At 36.1% G+C, this 14,525-nt stretch overlaps 1 protein-coding gene across 2 annotated transcripts in view; it reads right to left on the bottom strand.

The window, feature by feature from the left end:
- Nucleotides 1-14,525, bottom strand: part of dmd (dystrophin) — a 432,308-nt gene that overhangs the window by 109,929 nt on the left and 307,854 nt on the right. For both annotated transcript variants that reach the window (XM_059327929.1, XM_059327930.1), the window contains exons 45-48: nt 13,768-13,938; nt 2,835-2,957; nt 950-1,122; nt 696-831 (exon numbers count right to left, since the gene is read on the bottom strand). In XM_059327929.1, the coding sequence (XP_059183912.1) occupies nt 696-831; nt 950-1,122; nt 2,835-2,957; nt 13,768-13,938 (603 nt within the window). The remainder of the gene's footprint in view (nt 1-695; nt 832-949; nt 1,123-2,834; nt 2,958-13,767; nt 13,939-14,525) is intronic.

The following is a 14,525-nucleotide window of genomic DNA, read 5'->3' as shown; positions in this document are numbered from 1 at the left end:
TGGTTAAATCTGTGTGTGTGTGTGTGTGTGTGTGTGTGTGTGTGTTTGTTTGTGTGTGTGTGTGTGTTTATGTGTGTGTGTGTGTGTGTGTGTGTGTTTATGTGTGTGTGTGTGTGTGTGTGTGTGTGTGTGTGTTTATGTGTGTGTGTTTGTGTGTGTTTGTGTGTGTGTGTGTGTGTGTTTAAGTGTGTGTGTGTGTGTGTGTGTGTGTGTGTGTGTATGTGTGTGTGTTTATGTGTGTGTGTGTGTGTGTGTTTGTCTTTATATAGTTGTGAGGACCAACCCTTGGCAGAATACCAACATTGTGAGGACATTTGTAGTTGTGAGGACATTTTTCCCAGTCCTCACAAAGAAAATGCTAGGATAGCCTCTAAAGGCCTTAATTAATCATCTGTATGAATTTCAGGGAAGGTCCTAACAGAGATGGTAAACCCTGAAATGTGTGTGTTGGGCTAGGGGAAGTGGTGGTCCTCACAACTATTAAAGACATGTATGTATGTGTATGTGTGTGTGTGTGTGTGTGTGTGTGTGTGTGTGTGTATCTGTGTGTATCTGTGTGTGTGTGTGTGTGTGTGTGTGTTTATGTGTGTGTGTGTGTGTGTGTGTGTGTGTGTCTGTCTGTCTGTCTGTCTGTCTGTCTGTCTGTGTATGTGTGTGTGTGTGTGTGTGTGTGTGTGTGTGTGTGTGTGTGTTACCCTGAGGTGCTGCCTGTGTCCCTCTGGTTCACTCTCCACCACTCTCAAAGAGCTCTCGGCGTCATTCAGCCACTCCTCCATTGACTTCTGATCTGAAGCAAACTTCTGCCACTTGGAGTTGCAATCCTGCCAGCGCCTTGATGTGCACACACACACACACACACACACACACACACACACACACATATCTTCATTTAAATGTGTGCACAATATGACTCAGTTGTCATGCAGTACATCACTGCAGCCCTCCTTACTTCAGTCTGTCCTGGTAGAGCTTGTTCATTTTGTCCCAGTTGGTATTGAGTAAGGTGGCGGTCTCCTGGATCTTCTGGCCCTCCAGGGGCCGGGCCCCAGACACCATGTCCCCTCTGCGGGCCAACGCTCCCTCCACTGGGCCTCGCAACTTGTCGATGCTCCCCTTCACCTCCTGTGTGGGAGGTGAATGTAGTAACCGTTGGACAGAGCCAGACGAGATGTTCCCAACAAGGTTATTATAGTTAACGAAAACTGACGAAATAACGAAAACTAGAATTTAAAATTTTCGTTAACTGAAATAAAAATAAAAACAAGAGTTTTTAAAAAAAACTATATTAACTGAAACTGTATTGTGTGGCTACAAAACTAACTGAAATTATAGTGAAAATGACCTTTGTTTTCGTCTTTGTTAACTTTTTTCATACGTAAACCTTTTTGGTTGATGTGAAATCTATTTCATCTATCTGGTTTTATGACTTAATAAACTTATTGGGGCTGAGATGGATCAGACAAAGGAAATAAAGGAAACATTTATTGTGACCTTTTTAAATCTGGCCCCCAACAAATACCCCATTACAAAAAAACTAAAACTAACACTAAAACTAATAAAAACTAAACTAAAACGCAGCATTTTCAAAAAAATAAAAAAATAAACTAAAACTAACAAACTCACTCAAACTAACTAAAACTAACTGAATTTGAAAACAAAAATTCACAACGAAATTAAAACTAAGACTAATAAAAAATCCCAAACTATTATAACCTTGGCTGCTTCTTTTGTTTTTGCTTAGCTAAGCGAACTGGCTTTAACTTCATTTTGGAACAGACAGTTATTCATTTAACTGTTTGCCTCAAAAACATTTGTTTTGTTAAACTATACACAAGGTTCAAACACTTTTTCAGTGGTCAAATTCAAGCACTTTTCAAGGACTTTCAAGGTCCATTTTCAAGCTTTTCCAGGACCTTACAACGGTTGTAAGTTGCATGTTTTAGATGAGTACTTACATGCTAAAAGAGATAATTTCACTCAACCATATCGATGGTTTTACACTTTTAACAACCAAAAGTACAGTTTGCTAATCTCAATATTCATTTTTTTTTTCATTGAACATGTGATTATCTACAGTCAGATTGCACGAGAAATACAGTAAGAATTTCAAGCATTTTCAATCACTTTATCTGAAATCCAAGCACTTTTTGAACCTTGAAAATACAACATTAAAATTTAAGCATTTTCAAGGATTTCAAGCACCGTACGAACCCTGTATGCATTTAAATCTGTACTAAGTTGGTTCTCAGCCTCATTCTTATTAATTGACAATTGAGTCATTATAATTATTATATTTATTATAGTTTCTTTCCCACAGCAACCCTAAATAGACAATAACACATCATCTGCATACATCTGCACTTTATCTTTTACCTTTGAACTATTTATTATATTTTTAGACTACTTATTACATATGTGTAATGTCTGAATGTCTTTTTTAAAGCACCTTATATATAAGAAGCACACGTAAATTTAGTTGTATTATTTTTTAATACAATGACAATAAAGGAAAGCTTGAATCTTGTATGATTTACTATCTGTGATGTAGAAAGGTTTTATTATTTTTTATTTTTTTCTTGAAATTAGCCCTAATTTTGTATATTTGACTAAAATTGAGCAGTAATAATGGAAGAAAAAATATAAAAATTATATATCAATGTGTTGGTCATGAGTTGCCTCTCTGAAGATTTCTTTAGTGGTAAAAAAAAAAAAAAAAACATTTACATAATACAACACTTTTCCACATTGCCCACATAAACAGTTATATAGTTCATAGTATTATTTTCAGAGAAATATTGTCTGTGTCTCTCAGACAGAAATAAAGCAGGGCTGACCTTTAGGCAGTGCTCTTGCTGCGGCAGGTTATAATACGCTGCAGGCCAGTATTCAGGAGAGTTCAGCTTGAAGTCCGTCTCTGACACGGAGCGCAGCAACGCCTGCAGCTCTGCTAGGTACTCCTGGACACACACACACACACACACACACACAAACACGCACGCATGCATGCACACGCACATGCACACACACGCACACACACACACACACATGCGCACGCACGCACACAAACACACACGCACACACACACACACACGCACACACACGCACACACACGCACACACACGCACACACACACACACACACGCGCACGCACGCACACGCAAGCACCCGCGCACTCACACGCCCATATGCACGCACACGCACACACACACATGCACACGCACGCACACACACACACACACGCACACACACACATGCGCACGCACGCACACACACACACGCACACACACACACACACATGTGCGCGCACACGCACACACACGAACGCGCACGTGCACGCACACGCCCATATGCACGCACACGCACACACACGCACACACACACATGCACACGCACGCACACACACACACGCACACACACACACATGCGCACGCACCCGCGCACGCACACGCGCATATGCACGCACACGCACACACACGCACACACACACACACACACACACACACACACACGTAGGAAGGCGTAAACACCAACACATATTCACAAACACACAAGATAAGAGAGACAGATGAGAAAAATACAACATTATGAATTTCTACAAAAATTTGTTTTAGATGACGCTTGTTTATTTCTCCCACCAAATATTAATCAGCTAAACTGATTATAAAACAATCTGGGACTTCATTTAATCAATGAACATCACGAAAGAATATGAGAAATTATAAATTACATCTACAGAAAACAAACGTTTTCTATTAACTACAGTTTCTTTTTTTTAGTGTTTGCTATAAACTTTGACATGAAGCCCCAGATTGTTATAAAGCCATTAGATACCACATGATCTCTAACACAATATAAATCCTTATTGTGTATCATGATCATATTCAAGCTTGTGTCAAATCACTTGTATTGAATGCATTAGCCTCTGATTATGATTATTATGTCAAGTCTTGAAGCCATTTAAATGACCATGATACACAATACTGTTGAGTCAGCGTTGCACATGAAGCTGCTCCTCCATCCTGCAGAGATACTGGGACATCAACTCTGGGCTTTGTTCATTTCACCTCATAGTTTAGCTTCTGTCAACTCACTAATTGCTTCTCCTGTTATATGACATTTTTTTAATTAACCCAAATTATTATGATCAGTAGTAGGAAAGGTAATGATTGCTACTGGCAATAACAGGTCAGGTCTCGGTTTGTGTGACTGTAATGTCTAACTGATAGGGCTGGGCGATATATCGTTATATTTTAAAATGTGATATGGAATTAGACCATATCGCATATATCGATATAGTTCAATTTTTTTTCTTTCTTTATATATGAATTCTGCCTTTACTAGGGTTTATCATATTTAGCTCTTTTGTAATGTTTGTTATTCTTTTCTCATATAAATATATTTATTTCAGAAAAAGATTGGCCTATTTTAATTCATAGGCTATTTTTATTTAAGATATTTTTGTATTTAAATGTGCACTTTATGGAGTTTTGATTTTTTTAAAAGCTACTCCTGTATTTATGTTCACTTAAATAAACAGTTTCAATAAAACTACTTGTGACATGTCATATTTGACTTTGACTGAATATTTTAGGTGTTTATCATCTCAGAAGTATGGGCGAGTCAGAGCCTACTCTACCTGCTAGTAGGTTGTTTGGTTATTAGCCCATTCAATGGCCAATTGCTGTTTTGTTACATTTCCCTTTCTATTACTACAGTCATTAGGGGGTGTCAGCAAACAATAAATATGAATACAGCAGCCCGTTCAGTTAGCTGATAATTACCTGCTGTACCTACTAGAAGGTAGTAGCTCATCATACTTATGGGACGATAAACTGGGACAAACGCCCATTCAATAATGAACGAATCGGCTGAATTGGTGGAGAGCACCTTTAACTCCCTTTTGCAGAGCAGTATAGTGATTAATCCAACTTTTGACAGGTTTGTGTTTGATGAAGTGAAATGGAAAGCTGGAGTGTTGAATGTCCCAGTTTCCCTGCCGACTATGTATTAGCATTGTTCCTGCTGCACACAAGGAGCTCTGTCATACTGGGTTTAATGGGGTCAAATGTGTCCTGTAATGGCGCAGCGATTAAAGAACTATCTCAACATTTTGCTGAGTGCAAAAGGAAGAACGATACCATGAACATTTATTTGCGCTACAGTCTCTGCAAAGACGTGAATCATTTTAATAAAATGTTAAACTATTCCTTTAAATGGCATTTACATGTATTATATTACATGTATTATATTACATATTACATGTATTACATGCATTAACAATTATGATTGATGAATGACTGATGAACGTAACATTTAATAATAATAAACTGCTGCATGTTGAGTACTTTTACTGTTCATACTTCCCACTTTAGCTCGAGGAAAAACTTGCTATTTTTTTGGTTCCAGCTGCAAACTTTTGAGATTCAGGTGTATACATTTATTTTTGTTGAGAATGCTCCAAAGGTGCTACAACCGGAATGGATCCAGTTCCAGTTTCCAGTATTTAGAAAACGCGCTGCAAAGACCTCAACAGAAATGTTTCCAGAGGACACTTAAAAGTGATGCACATGTCTGGACACGCTTGATATTATCACGTTATTTCAAAATAATTATAATTTCACGTTATAACGTTATATTGTTATAATATAATATCGTTATAACGATCATAGCGTGCTAACGTTAACAGCCGATTGATAGCATGTTAACGTTAGCTGCCAATCAATAGCATGCTAACATTAGCCGGCTAGCAAGACCAAGACCAACTCAGTGCCGTTGAGAGAGACCGACTAAAACATGTATCATTCATTTGTTTGATTTGTTTAACTGCAATGTGATTGATATGGGCTAGTGGGCTAACGTTATATTTTACATTATAACGTGAAATTATAATTATCTTAAAATATCTTGATAATATCACATGCATGTCCAGATGTGTGCATCACTTTTAAGTGTCCTCTGGAAACACTTCTGTTGTGTTGTGATCTTTGCAGCGCTTTTTTCTAAATGCTGCGATTGGGTTGTCAAATTGACGAAGATGTTTTCTTAATTTGCTTGTTTTTCATGTATTTGCATGCGTTTTCTCAAGTTGCAGCACTGTGAGCTCTCACGGCCACAGTACTTTCTTCCTCCTTTTTTCAAAACTTCTTTCTTTACATAGTCAAGTAAGTAAGTAAGTAAGTAAGAAAGTAAGAAAGTAAGTAAGTAAGAAAGTAAGTAAGTCAGTCAGTGAGAAAGTAAGAAAGTAAGTAAGTAAGAAAGTAAGTAAGTCAGTAAGTCAGTAAGTAAGTAAGTAAGTAAGAAAGTAAGTAAGTAAGTAAGTAAGTAAGTAAGTAAGTAAGTAAGTAAGTAAGAAAGTAAGTAAGTAAGTAAGTAAGTAAGTAAGTAAGAAAGAAAGTAAGTAAGTAAGTAAGAAAGAAAGTAAGTTAGTAAGTAAGTAAGTAAGTAAGTAAGTAAGAAAGTAAGTAAGTAAGTAAGTAAGTAAGTAAGTAAGTAAGTAAGAAAGTAAGTAAGTAAGTAAGTAAGAAAGAAAGTTAGTAAGTAAGTAAGTAAGTAAGTAAGAAAGTAAGAAAGTAAGTAAGTAAGTAAGTAAGAAAGAAAGAAAGAAAGAAAGTAAGTAAGTAAGTAAGTAAGTAAGTAAGTAAGTAAGTAAATAAGTAAGTAAGTAAGTAAGTAAGTAAGAAAGAAAGTAAGTTAGTAAGTAAGTAAGTAAGTAAGTAAGAAAGTAAGAAAGTAAGTAAGTAAGAAAGTAAGTAAGTCAGTCAGTCAGTCAGTAAGTAAGTAAGAAAGTAAGTAAGTAAATAAGTAAGTAAGTAAGTAAGTAAGTAAGTAAGTTAGTAAGTAAGTAAGTAAGAAAGTAAGAAAGTAAGTAAGTAAGAAAGAAAGTAAGTAAGTAAGAAAGTAAGTAAGTAAGTAAGTTAGTAAGAAAGTAAGTAAGTAAGTAAGTAAGTAAGTAAGTTAAGTAATACTTCTGGCACCTGTGGTATATTAAAAACTTGGGTAAACACAGGGGTAGAAGTTGGAAATAAACAGGGCTATAACTTTTTTACACAGAACTAAGAAGGTGGTTAATTCCATTCTCTCTTAAATTGAAGATAAAGGAGGGAAATTATTACAATGATCAACATATTTTACAATGTACATATGGGTGAGTGCTGTTTAAATAGCAAATATGTATTGAACATTTAAAGCCTTTAAAGAAATATTGTACACGTAATTAAATAATAAAAAAAAAATCTTTAATCTTTTTATTATTATTAAAAAGATTTTTTTTGCAACAAATCGATTAAACCCAGTGTGACAGACTCATCTGATTAATCATTTCATAATAACAGCCCACACACACACACACACACACACACACACACACACCTACCTACACATTTATTTTTTTTCATTTGGAACGTTTTTGACATTGTGTGCATGTGTTTGGAATTTCTGTGTGTGTTGCTGAGACATGACAGCAGAACAGATCGAGATCATGAGAGAGTAGGTAATAAAACAATAAAATAGCCTCTTACTATGTGGAAATGAGACTGACCCAAGGTTATTTAATTCTTGTCTACACTGTAAAAAAAAAAAGTCTGTTTAATTTACAGTAAAATACCGGCAGCTGTGGTTGCCAGAACTTCACCATTATTTAGACTGAATAATCCTGTTTTTTTTTCAGGGTAACTGTGTCTTTGTGACATTATGGTATTTCTCCAAAATTTTCCATACATTTTAAAAATATTTTTACAGTTTAAGTTGTGTACTATTCCTTGATTTACAGTGATTAAGTGTCTACTACGGTAATATACAATTAAAAATTTTACACCTTATTTCTGATGCAATTTGACAGTGTTTTACTGTAATTTCTACCAACATTTTTTACAGTGTAGACTCCCAGCATGGAGAATTATTTTCTTATTATTATCTGCCCGATGTTGCCACTCTTCTAGATACAAAGTTGGTTTAATAAATTCAAGGCATGAATTTGTGTGTTTAGTGAGGCCAAAAGTTTTAAATCGTGAAAAAACTGAATCTCGAAGTAGCTCCAACTCTCATGATCTGGTCTACTCTTGTCTTTCTTCTAGGCCACTTGGACTGAATACACATCTGTATTGTATTTGTCTTCATCAAAACCATTTAATTGTATGAGGATAGGCAGTGATACTGCAGCGTCTGACTTTATAGTATGCTGCATGTCACAGTGATTCACTGCTGCTAGGGCACTGAGAGGAGATGAACATGACTAAGGGCCCTATTTTGGGGCATCTAAGTGCGTTGAGGAGTGCAACAAGGTGGACGTTTACACACGTTTCAAATGTTATCACCAACATGATCTCACAGAAATCCGTGAAATAGCCACGGATTCGCTAAAATTTCCGTGAAACTGACACGGATTTCGCTACGATGCAAGTTAATGCCAGTCATATCCCGTGGCTATTCCAACATACAAAGTGATTATGTACATTCACTGAGTGAATATTTAGAAAATAAAACATATATTTCTCGCTACAAATGTGATCAAAATCCATTTTTATGCAGAAACTAAGTCAAAATATTGATTTTTCACTAAAAATGAGAGAACTGTCCGCCATGTTTTTTGTTCTGACCGCCGGGACCTTGAAAGTCACGTGACTTGGAACAAACCAATAGGAACAAATATCCATGGAATAGCCACAGGATATGACTGGCATTAACTTGCATTGTAGCAAAATCTGTGTCAGTTTCACGGAAATTTGAGCGATTCCGTGGCTATTCCACGGATTTTGAGTTAAGCGAAATCCGTGGCTATTTCACGGATTTCTGTGAGACCAGGTTGTTATCACTGTATTAAATTGCCATTATCACTGGTTATCATTTTCATAGGAAAGAACATGTGGGGCCCTGCACCACCATCTGGCAGGTAGAGAAGGTTGTTATCAGCCCATTAAATGGTCGCTCTCTGAAAACAAAACCAGTATGACAAGCTGAAAGCCTGCAGTTTTATTATGATTATGCTACAAAACCACTTCTGTAAGGTCCAAAAAGTTCCTGTTTAGCCATTATAAATTAAAGTACACTGTAAAAATAATCTGTTTAATTTACGGTAAAATACCGGCAGCTGTGGTTGCCAGAACTTCACTGTAAAAATGACAGTTAGTGGGTTTTCTACTGTAAATTTAAATGTAAATATCTGTAATTTAGACTGAATAAACCTGTTATTTTTAGGATAATTGTGTAATTTTTACATCATTGTATTTCTCCACTAATTTTATATGAAATGTTTTTTACAGCAAAACTTTGTGTTTCCCACAGTTTATGACAGTAAAAGTTACTATTGTTTTATTTACAGTAATTAAGTGTCTGACTATGGTGGTATATAATTTTAAATTCTACGCCCTATTTCTGAGGTAATTTGACAGTTTTTCTGTAACTTCAACTATAAATTTAAATGTAAATATCAGCAAAAACTGTCATCTAGACTGAATATTCCCATTATTTTTAGGGTGATTGTGTCATTCATTCACACATCATGGTAGTTCTCCATTAACTTTACATGAAAATGTTATTTTTTACAGCAAAACTGTGTGTTTCCTACAGTTTTGTGCTATTCTTTGATTTACGGTCATTAAAAGTGTCTACTATGGTGATATACAATTTTCAATTTTACACCCTATTTCTAATGTAATTTGACAGTGTTTTACTGTCATTTCTACAAACATTTTTCACAGTGTAAAATGAATGCACATAAAGCTGTTACAAGGACCACGTCACTATCCAAAGTGACATAGTTACGTTGGTCACATGTAAATGTGATACAAATTACTTTAAATAACATCGTCCACTTTTATTTTCATGTGGGACACAAACCCCCGTCTCCTGGGTGAAAGTCTAAGTTTTTTTTTTTTTTGTTGACCTCCCCGACATAAGAGCGACTTCTCATTCTTTATAGTCACTAGCGAAAAAATAAAAAGGGCACATTCTGCACAACATGGGCCCCACCAACGCACAAAAAGCTCTGATGCATCATGTATGATGAAATAGTCATCATCCTTGATTGCAATTAGCATTAAGTTAAAAGGAGATCCAGATCAAAGTAATTATTGATATGGTACTGACAATTAAAACCATCGAAACAAACCATCTAGGGGGGTCGGAGGCACGCCCCCACGGGATAAAATGTGTACATTTTAAGTAAAATGCATCAATTTTGTGCACTTTGAGAGCTAAATGAGAGCAAAAACCAAACATTTTTTACAGTTTGGTGATACTGTATTATAGAATCTTTATTGATATCCTACTGTGACATTTTTGTAATCACTGCAGATCATTTTCTTCACTGGGATTCTTTTTCTCTCATCATAATTTTTTATATGAAGGGGCACCCATTCATTTTTTGCACGTGTAAAGGGCAGCCAATAAGGCACTTTGTCTTGTTTCCACCCATCTAGAGGGCACTTTAGTGCACTTTTTCAACAGTCCTAAATATCATAGTTCACAATGGTTCATCTTTCTTTTAGGCTATTCTTTTAAGTTTTTCCATTTTTGTACAACCCACATGAAAGATTTAAAACGAGAGATTATATGACATCTATAAAAGAAATAGCTAGGTTTCCATATGCTGGTTAAAATACAGCAATATCACAGTTTGTGGGGAAATGTACCACTACACAGAGGTCAGAGGTCAGCTTCAACAACACTCCTGGAGTTGGTAGGGATTGAGTGATTTGCTCAATGGCACAAAAATCTAAAATCTCATATTTAACAGTTTCGTGACATACAGGATAAAAAGAACATATATGTTACATACACTGTAAAAAAAAATATGGTAAAAAAACAGCAGCTGTGGTTGCCAGAACTTTACCGTAATAAATACAGTGCAACTTATGTAATATTACGGTAAAATGATATTAGCACTGTTGATTTCCCGTTTAAGATTGCCATTTTATTCCATATTTTACCGTAAAAAAAAAAAAAAAGTTTTTCTATCAAAAGAAACGCTGTTCTGCCATATGATTGACATGAAAATACTTTATAAATGCTGCATAAATTAAAGATTTTTACTGATACATATTACAGTATATTTCTGTTAGAGATATGGTGTTTAGCACATTTAACAGTGAGAAAAAGTATTTTTACAAAAAATAAATGCAAAAATGATGGCTTGTATATATATTACAAAACATAGTATGCTACAAATGAGGTGCCAGCGTTTTTTACAGTGTAGTAATGTATTTAAAAAAAAATTAAAAATGTAAAAAATACTGTTTTGGCTGATATATACATTTACGGTGTTTCCTTGTAACTGAAACTGAATTAACCCATTCATCATTTTACGGTCTTTTACTGTCATGGTTTAGCAGTTTTTCACCTTAAAATCTACAGACATTTTTTTACAGTGTATGTTCTGTTGCTATAGAACAAGTAAGTGCATCAATTCACTTCAAAAAGAGTCCTAAGCAAAGCCCTAAGTGCCTAAACTGCATGAGCGGAGTTTGTTCAGTCTTCGGTCTGTTAATAAACAAAGATATTACTAAATATGTGCTTATATTTCCTCTCAGTGCACCTAAAGAAAGTCTGAAATCTGACAGTTCAAATGTGTATCTAGTCCAAGTTTATACCATGTGGTGTGTGAGTGTACGTGGCTGATTCCTGTGATTGGTTGCCAGGATACATACATCTTCAGTGATTGGCAGATCAGGGAACTGTGATCGTGTAATGTGATTGGTTGCCAGGGGGTTGGAGGGAGGGGGGGCATGCGGTGACACAGAGCCAAACAGAGCAACCAATGAGATTCAGTCATGTGAACATGTGTCACATGTACACATAAGACATGTAAATGAGAATGCAGCAAAGAAAAACAAAAAAAGCAACTTACAATCTCCTATATTTTTAAGCTAACTGGGGGCAGGTTATGGTTAGAGCGTCATTTTTTCTTAAATAGATAAGTTGGATAATGTCTGATACTTCATCCTATTCTCAACAAATCTTGAAAAGACCAAAACCAACAATTAATGTATCTACTGGTCTGGTATATTTTATTCTCCTCAGCCCCAAATACTCACATGAGCATCAAATGTAGATGAATCTGCTTATAGTGCCCAACAAATGTACTTTAGGTACTTTTCTTCAGCTTTAAGAAAGATTTGTTGTAACTACAGTGTGCAGCTGCTTTAGAAAATGACTATATATTTGATTTATGTTCTCAGTAGGAAGCAATGGGCTTGGGGCTGAGAGGTATTGAGTACGGAATAAAGAGACACATTGTTGGTTTGGGTCTTTTTGTGTGGTTTGCTACAATAATACAGATTAACACCAACTATAACATAAAACATGTAGGTTACTGTTTAGAGAAGAATTCCCCTTTTCACTTAAATCAGAAGTAAATTGTACAGGAAATTAAGAGATAATGGTTGATAAAACCATGTTCGTTATTGCTTAAATTGTGAGATTTAATATGTATTTTAAGTCAAACTTGCACTATTTGTGAGGATTTAGAATTGTACAACCCCCAATTCCAAAAGAGTTTGGCTGTAAATATGTAAACAGAATGTGATAATTAGCTAATCTTATGCTAACCTGAAAATCACAGACTGTATAATAATAATAATGAACGTAGTCACCAATTGCTTTGTGGACTTATAAGCCTGGACTTTGGTATTTTTGTTGTCGCCATATTGTTTTTTTGTACACAGTACATGTGCAGGACTGATCGGGAGCCAGAATGATGCTACATCATCAGCTAATGCTAGCACTAGCTAGCATGCTATGCATTTAAGCTATTAGTTATAAGTTTTGGCTCAAACTTTTTATTTGGCCTTATCCTAACTCTTCCTCTACAGCAAAACCTACCTGTACTGGTGGGTTTTAACAGAATAACATTCAAACGGATACACTTCTGTGTGATTTTATTTTATTTTTCACGGCGTCCAAACTTCTTTAGAATGGGGGTTATTTCAACTTATTGTAAAAAGAAATGTCAAACCAACTGCAGTTTGCATAATAGTTAGTAGAAATAAATGTTGAAATCAACTGTTATACCTACCTAGATCAGCTATTCTCAACCTTGGGGTCGGGACCCCAGTTGGGGTCGCGAGATGATTTCTGGGGGTCGCCAAATCATTTTGGAAGTCAGCTCTGTCTCCACTGTGTTAAAGTGTTCATGTGTTAATGTGTTTTAGTCTTTTTGGTCATTTTGTGTCTTTTTTGGTCAATTTGTGTCTTTTTTTGATCATTTTGTGGTCGATTTGTATCTTTTTTGGTCATTTTGTTTCCTTTTTTGGTCATTTTGTGTCTTTTTTTAGTCATTTTGTGTCTTTTTTTGGTCATTTTGTTTCTTTTTTGGGTCATTTTGTGTCTTTTTTGGGTCAATTTGTGTCTTTTTTGGTCATTTTGTGTCTTTTTTTGGTCATTTTGTGTCTTTTTTGGTCATTTTGTGTCTTTTTTTGATCATTTTGTGGTCAATTTGTGTCTTTTTTGGTCATTTTGTTTCCTTTTTTTGGTCATTTTGTTTCTTTTTTGGTCATTTTGTGTCTTTTTTGGTCATTTTGTTTCCTTTTTTTAGTCATTTTGTTTCTTTTTTGGGTGATCTGAACTGTGCGTGTGAAATTCTGTTCAGTGAGCGGGGGTCGCGGACAACATGCATGTTAAATTGGGGGTCGCGACTCAAAAAGGTTGAGAACTACTGACTTGGATGGTCTTTTAAATGTTTCGACCTCATAGATAGTATTAGTATTTGATCTGATTAGTACAGTATTCTCTGTTAGTACTGTAGATATAGAAGTCGTGCTTACTGAAACTCACACATTGTCTTTTGAAGGGAATGAACTTGCCCTCCACCTCAACCCAGCGTGTGTTGAGCTGGAGTTGGCGGGGCTCCACTAGATTGGCGGCTCCAGCTTCTGAGAGCTGATTGGCTAAGCCCTGCACCTCGTTAAGCTCCTCCTTCTTCTTGTCGAACTCTGAGCCAATTTCCTATTGGACAAAATCAACCAGGAGGTCACTTGCTATTGGCTGAGTCCCCGGGGGGGGGGGGAAGGGGGGAGGGAGCACAGAGAGGCATGTGGATGTTGAATAACACACACACACACACACACACACACACTGACAATTAATACATAATAAAATAATAAAACATTCATTTACTCACTCCAACAAAGACACAACACATTAATAAAAGGGACAAAATATCATGTTTTTAAGTGTGTTGTATGTTAATATTATACTGTATGTATCTCCATTTCAACGATCCATATCAAATAAGACGTGGTGCTAGAATTAGGAGGCACACGCTGCCTTCAGACTTTATTTACATTGAGAAGGAGTACAATCACTGGCTTTTTAAATGAGTACAGTGTGTGAAGCGGAGAGTGTGAGGGTGAAAAGAAGCACGGAGAGACAGAAAGACAGACAGATAGAGAGCATTCTCAGTTGCGGCAATGATAGGTGAGGCTGATGTCAGACGTCTGCTTAGCGAAATGTCATTTTGATCATCTGAAAGTAAAAGACACACACACAGAGTCAGGGTGGGGGCAGAAAACAGGTGGAGTCCAGGCTTTCTC

The sequence above is a fragment of the Centropristis striata genome, chromosome 24 (assembly GCF_030273125.1).
Source record: "Centropristis striata isolate RG_2023a ecotype Rhode Island chromosome 24, C.striata_1.0, whole genome shotgun sequence".
Taxonomy (NCBI): domain Eukaryota; kingdom Metazoa; phylum Chordata; class Actinopteri; order Perciformes; family Serranidae; genus Centropristis; species Centropristis striata.
Note: the sequence above shows the minus strand (reverse complement) of the source record. Positions and strands in the feature narration are given on the sequence as shown.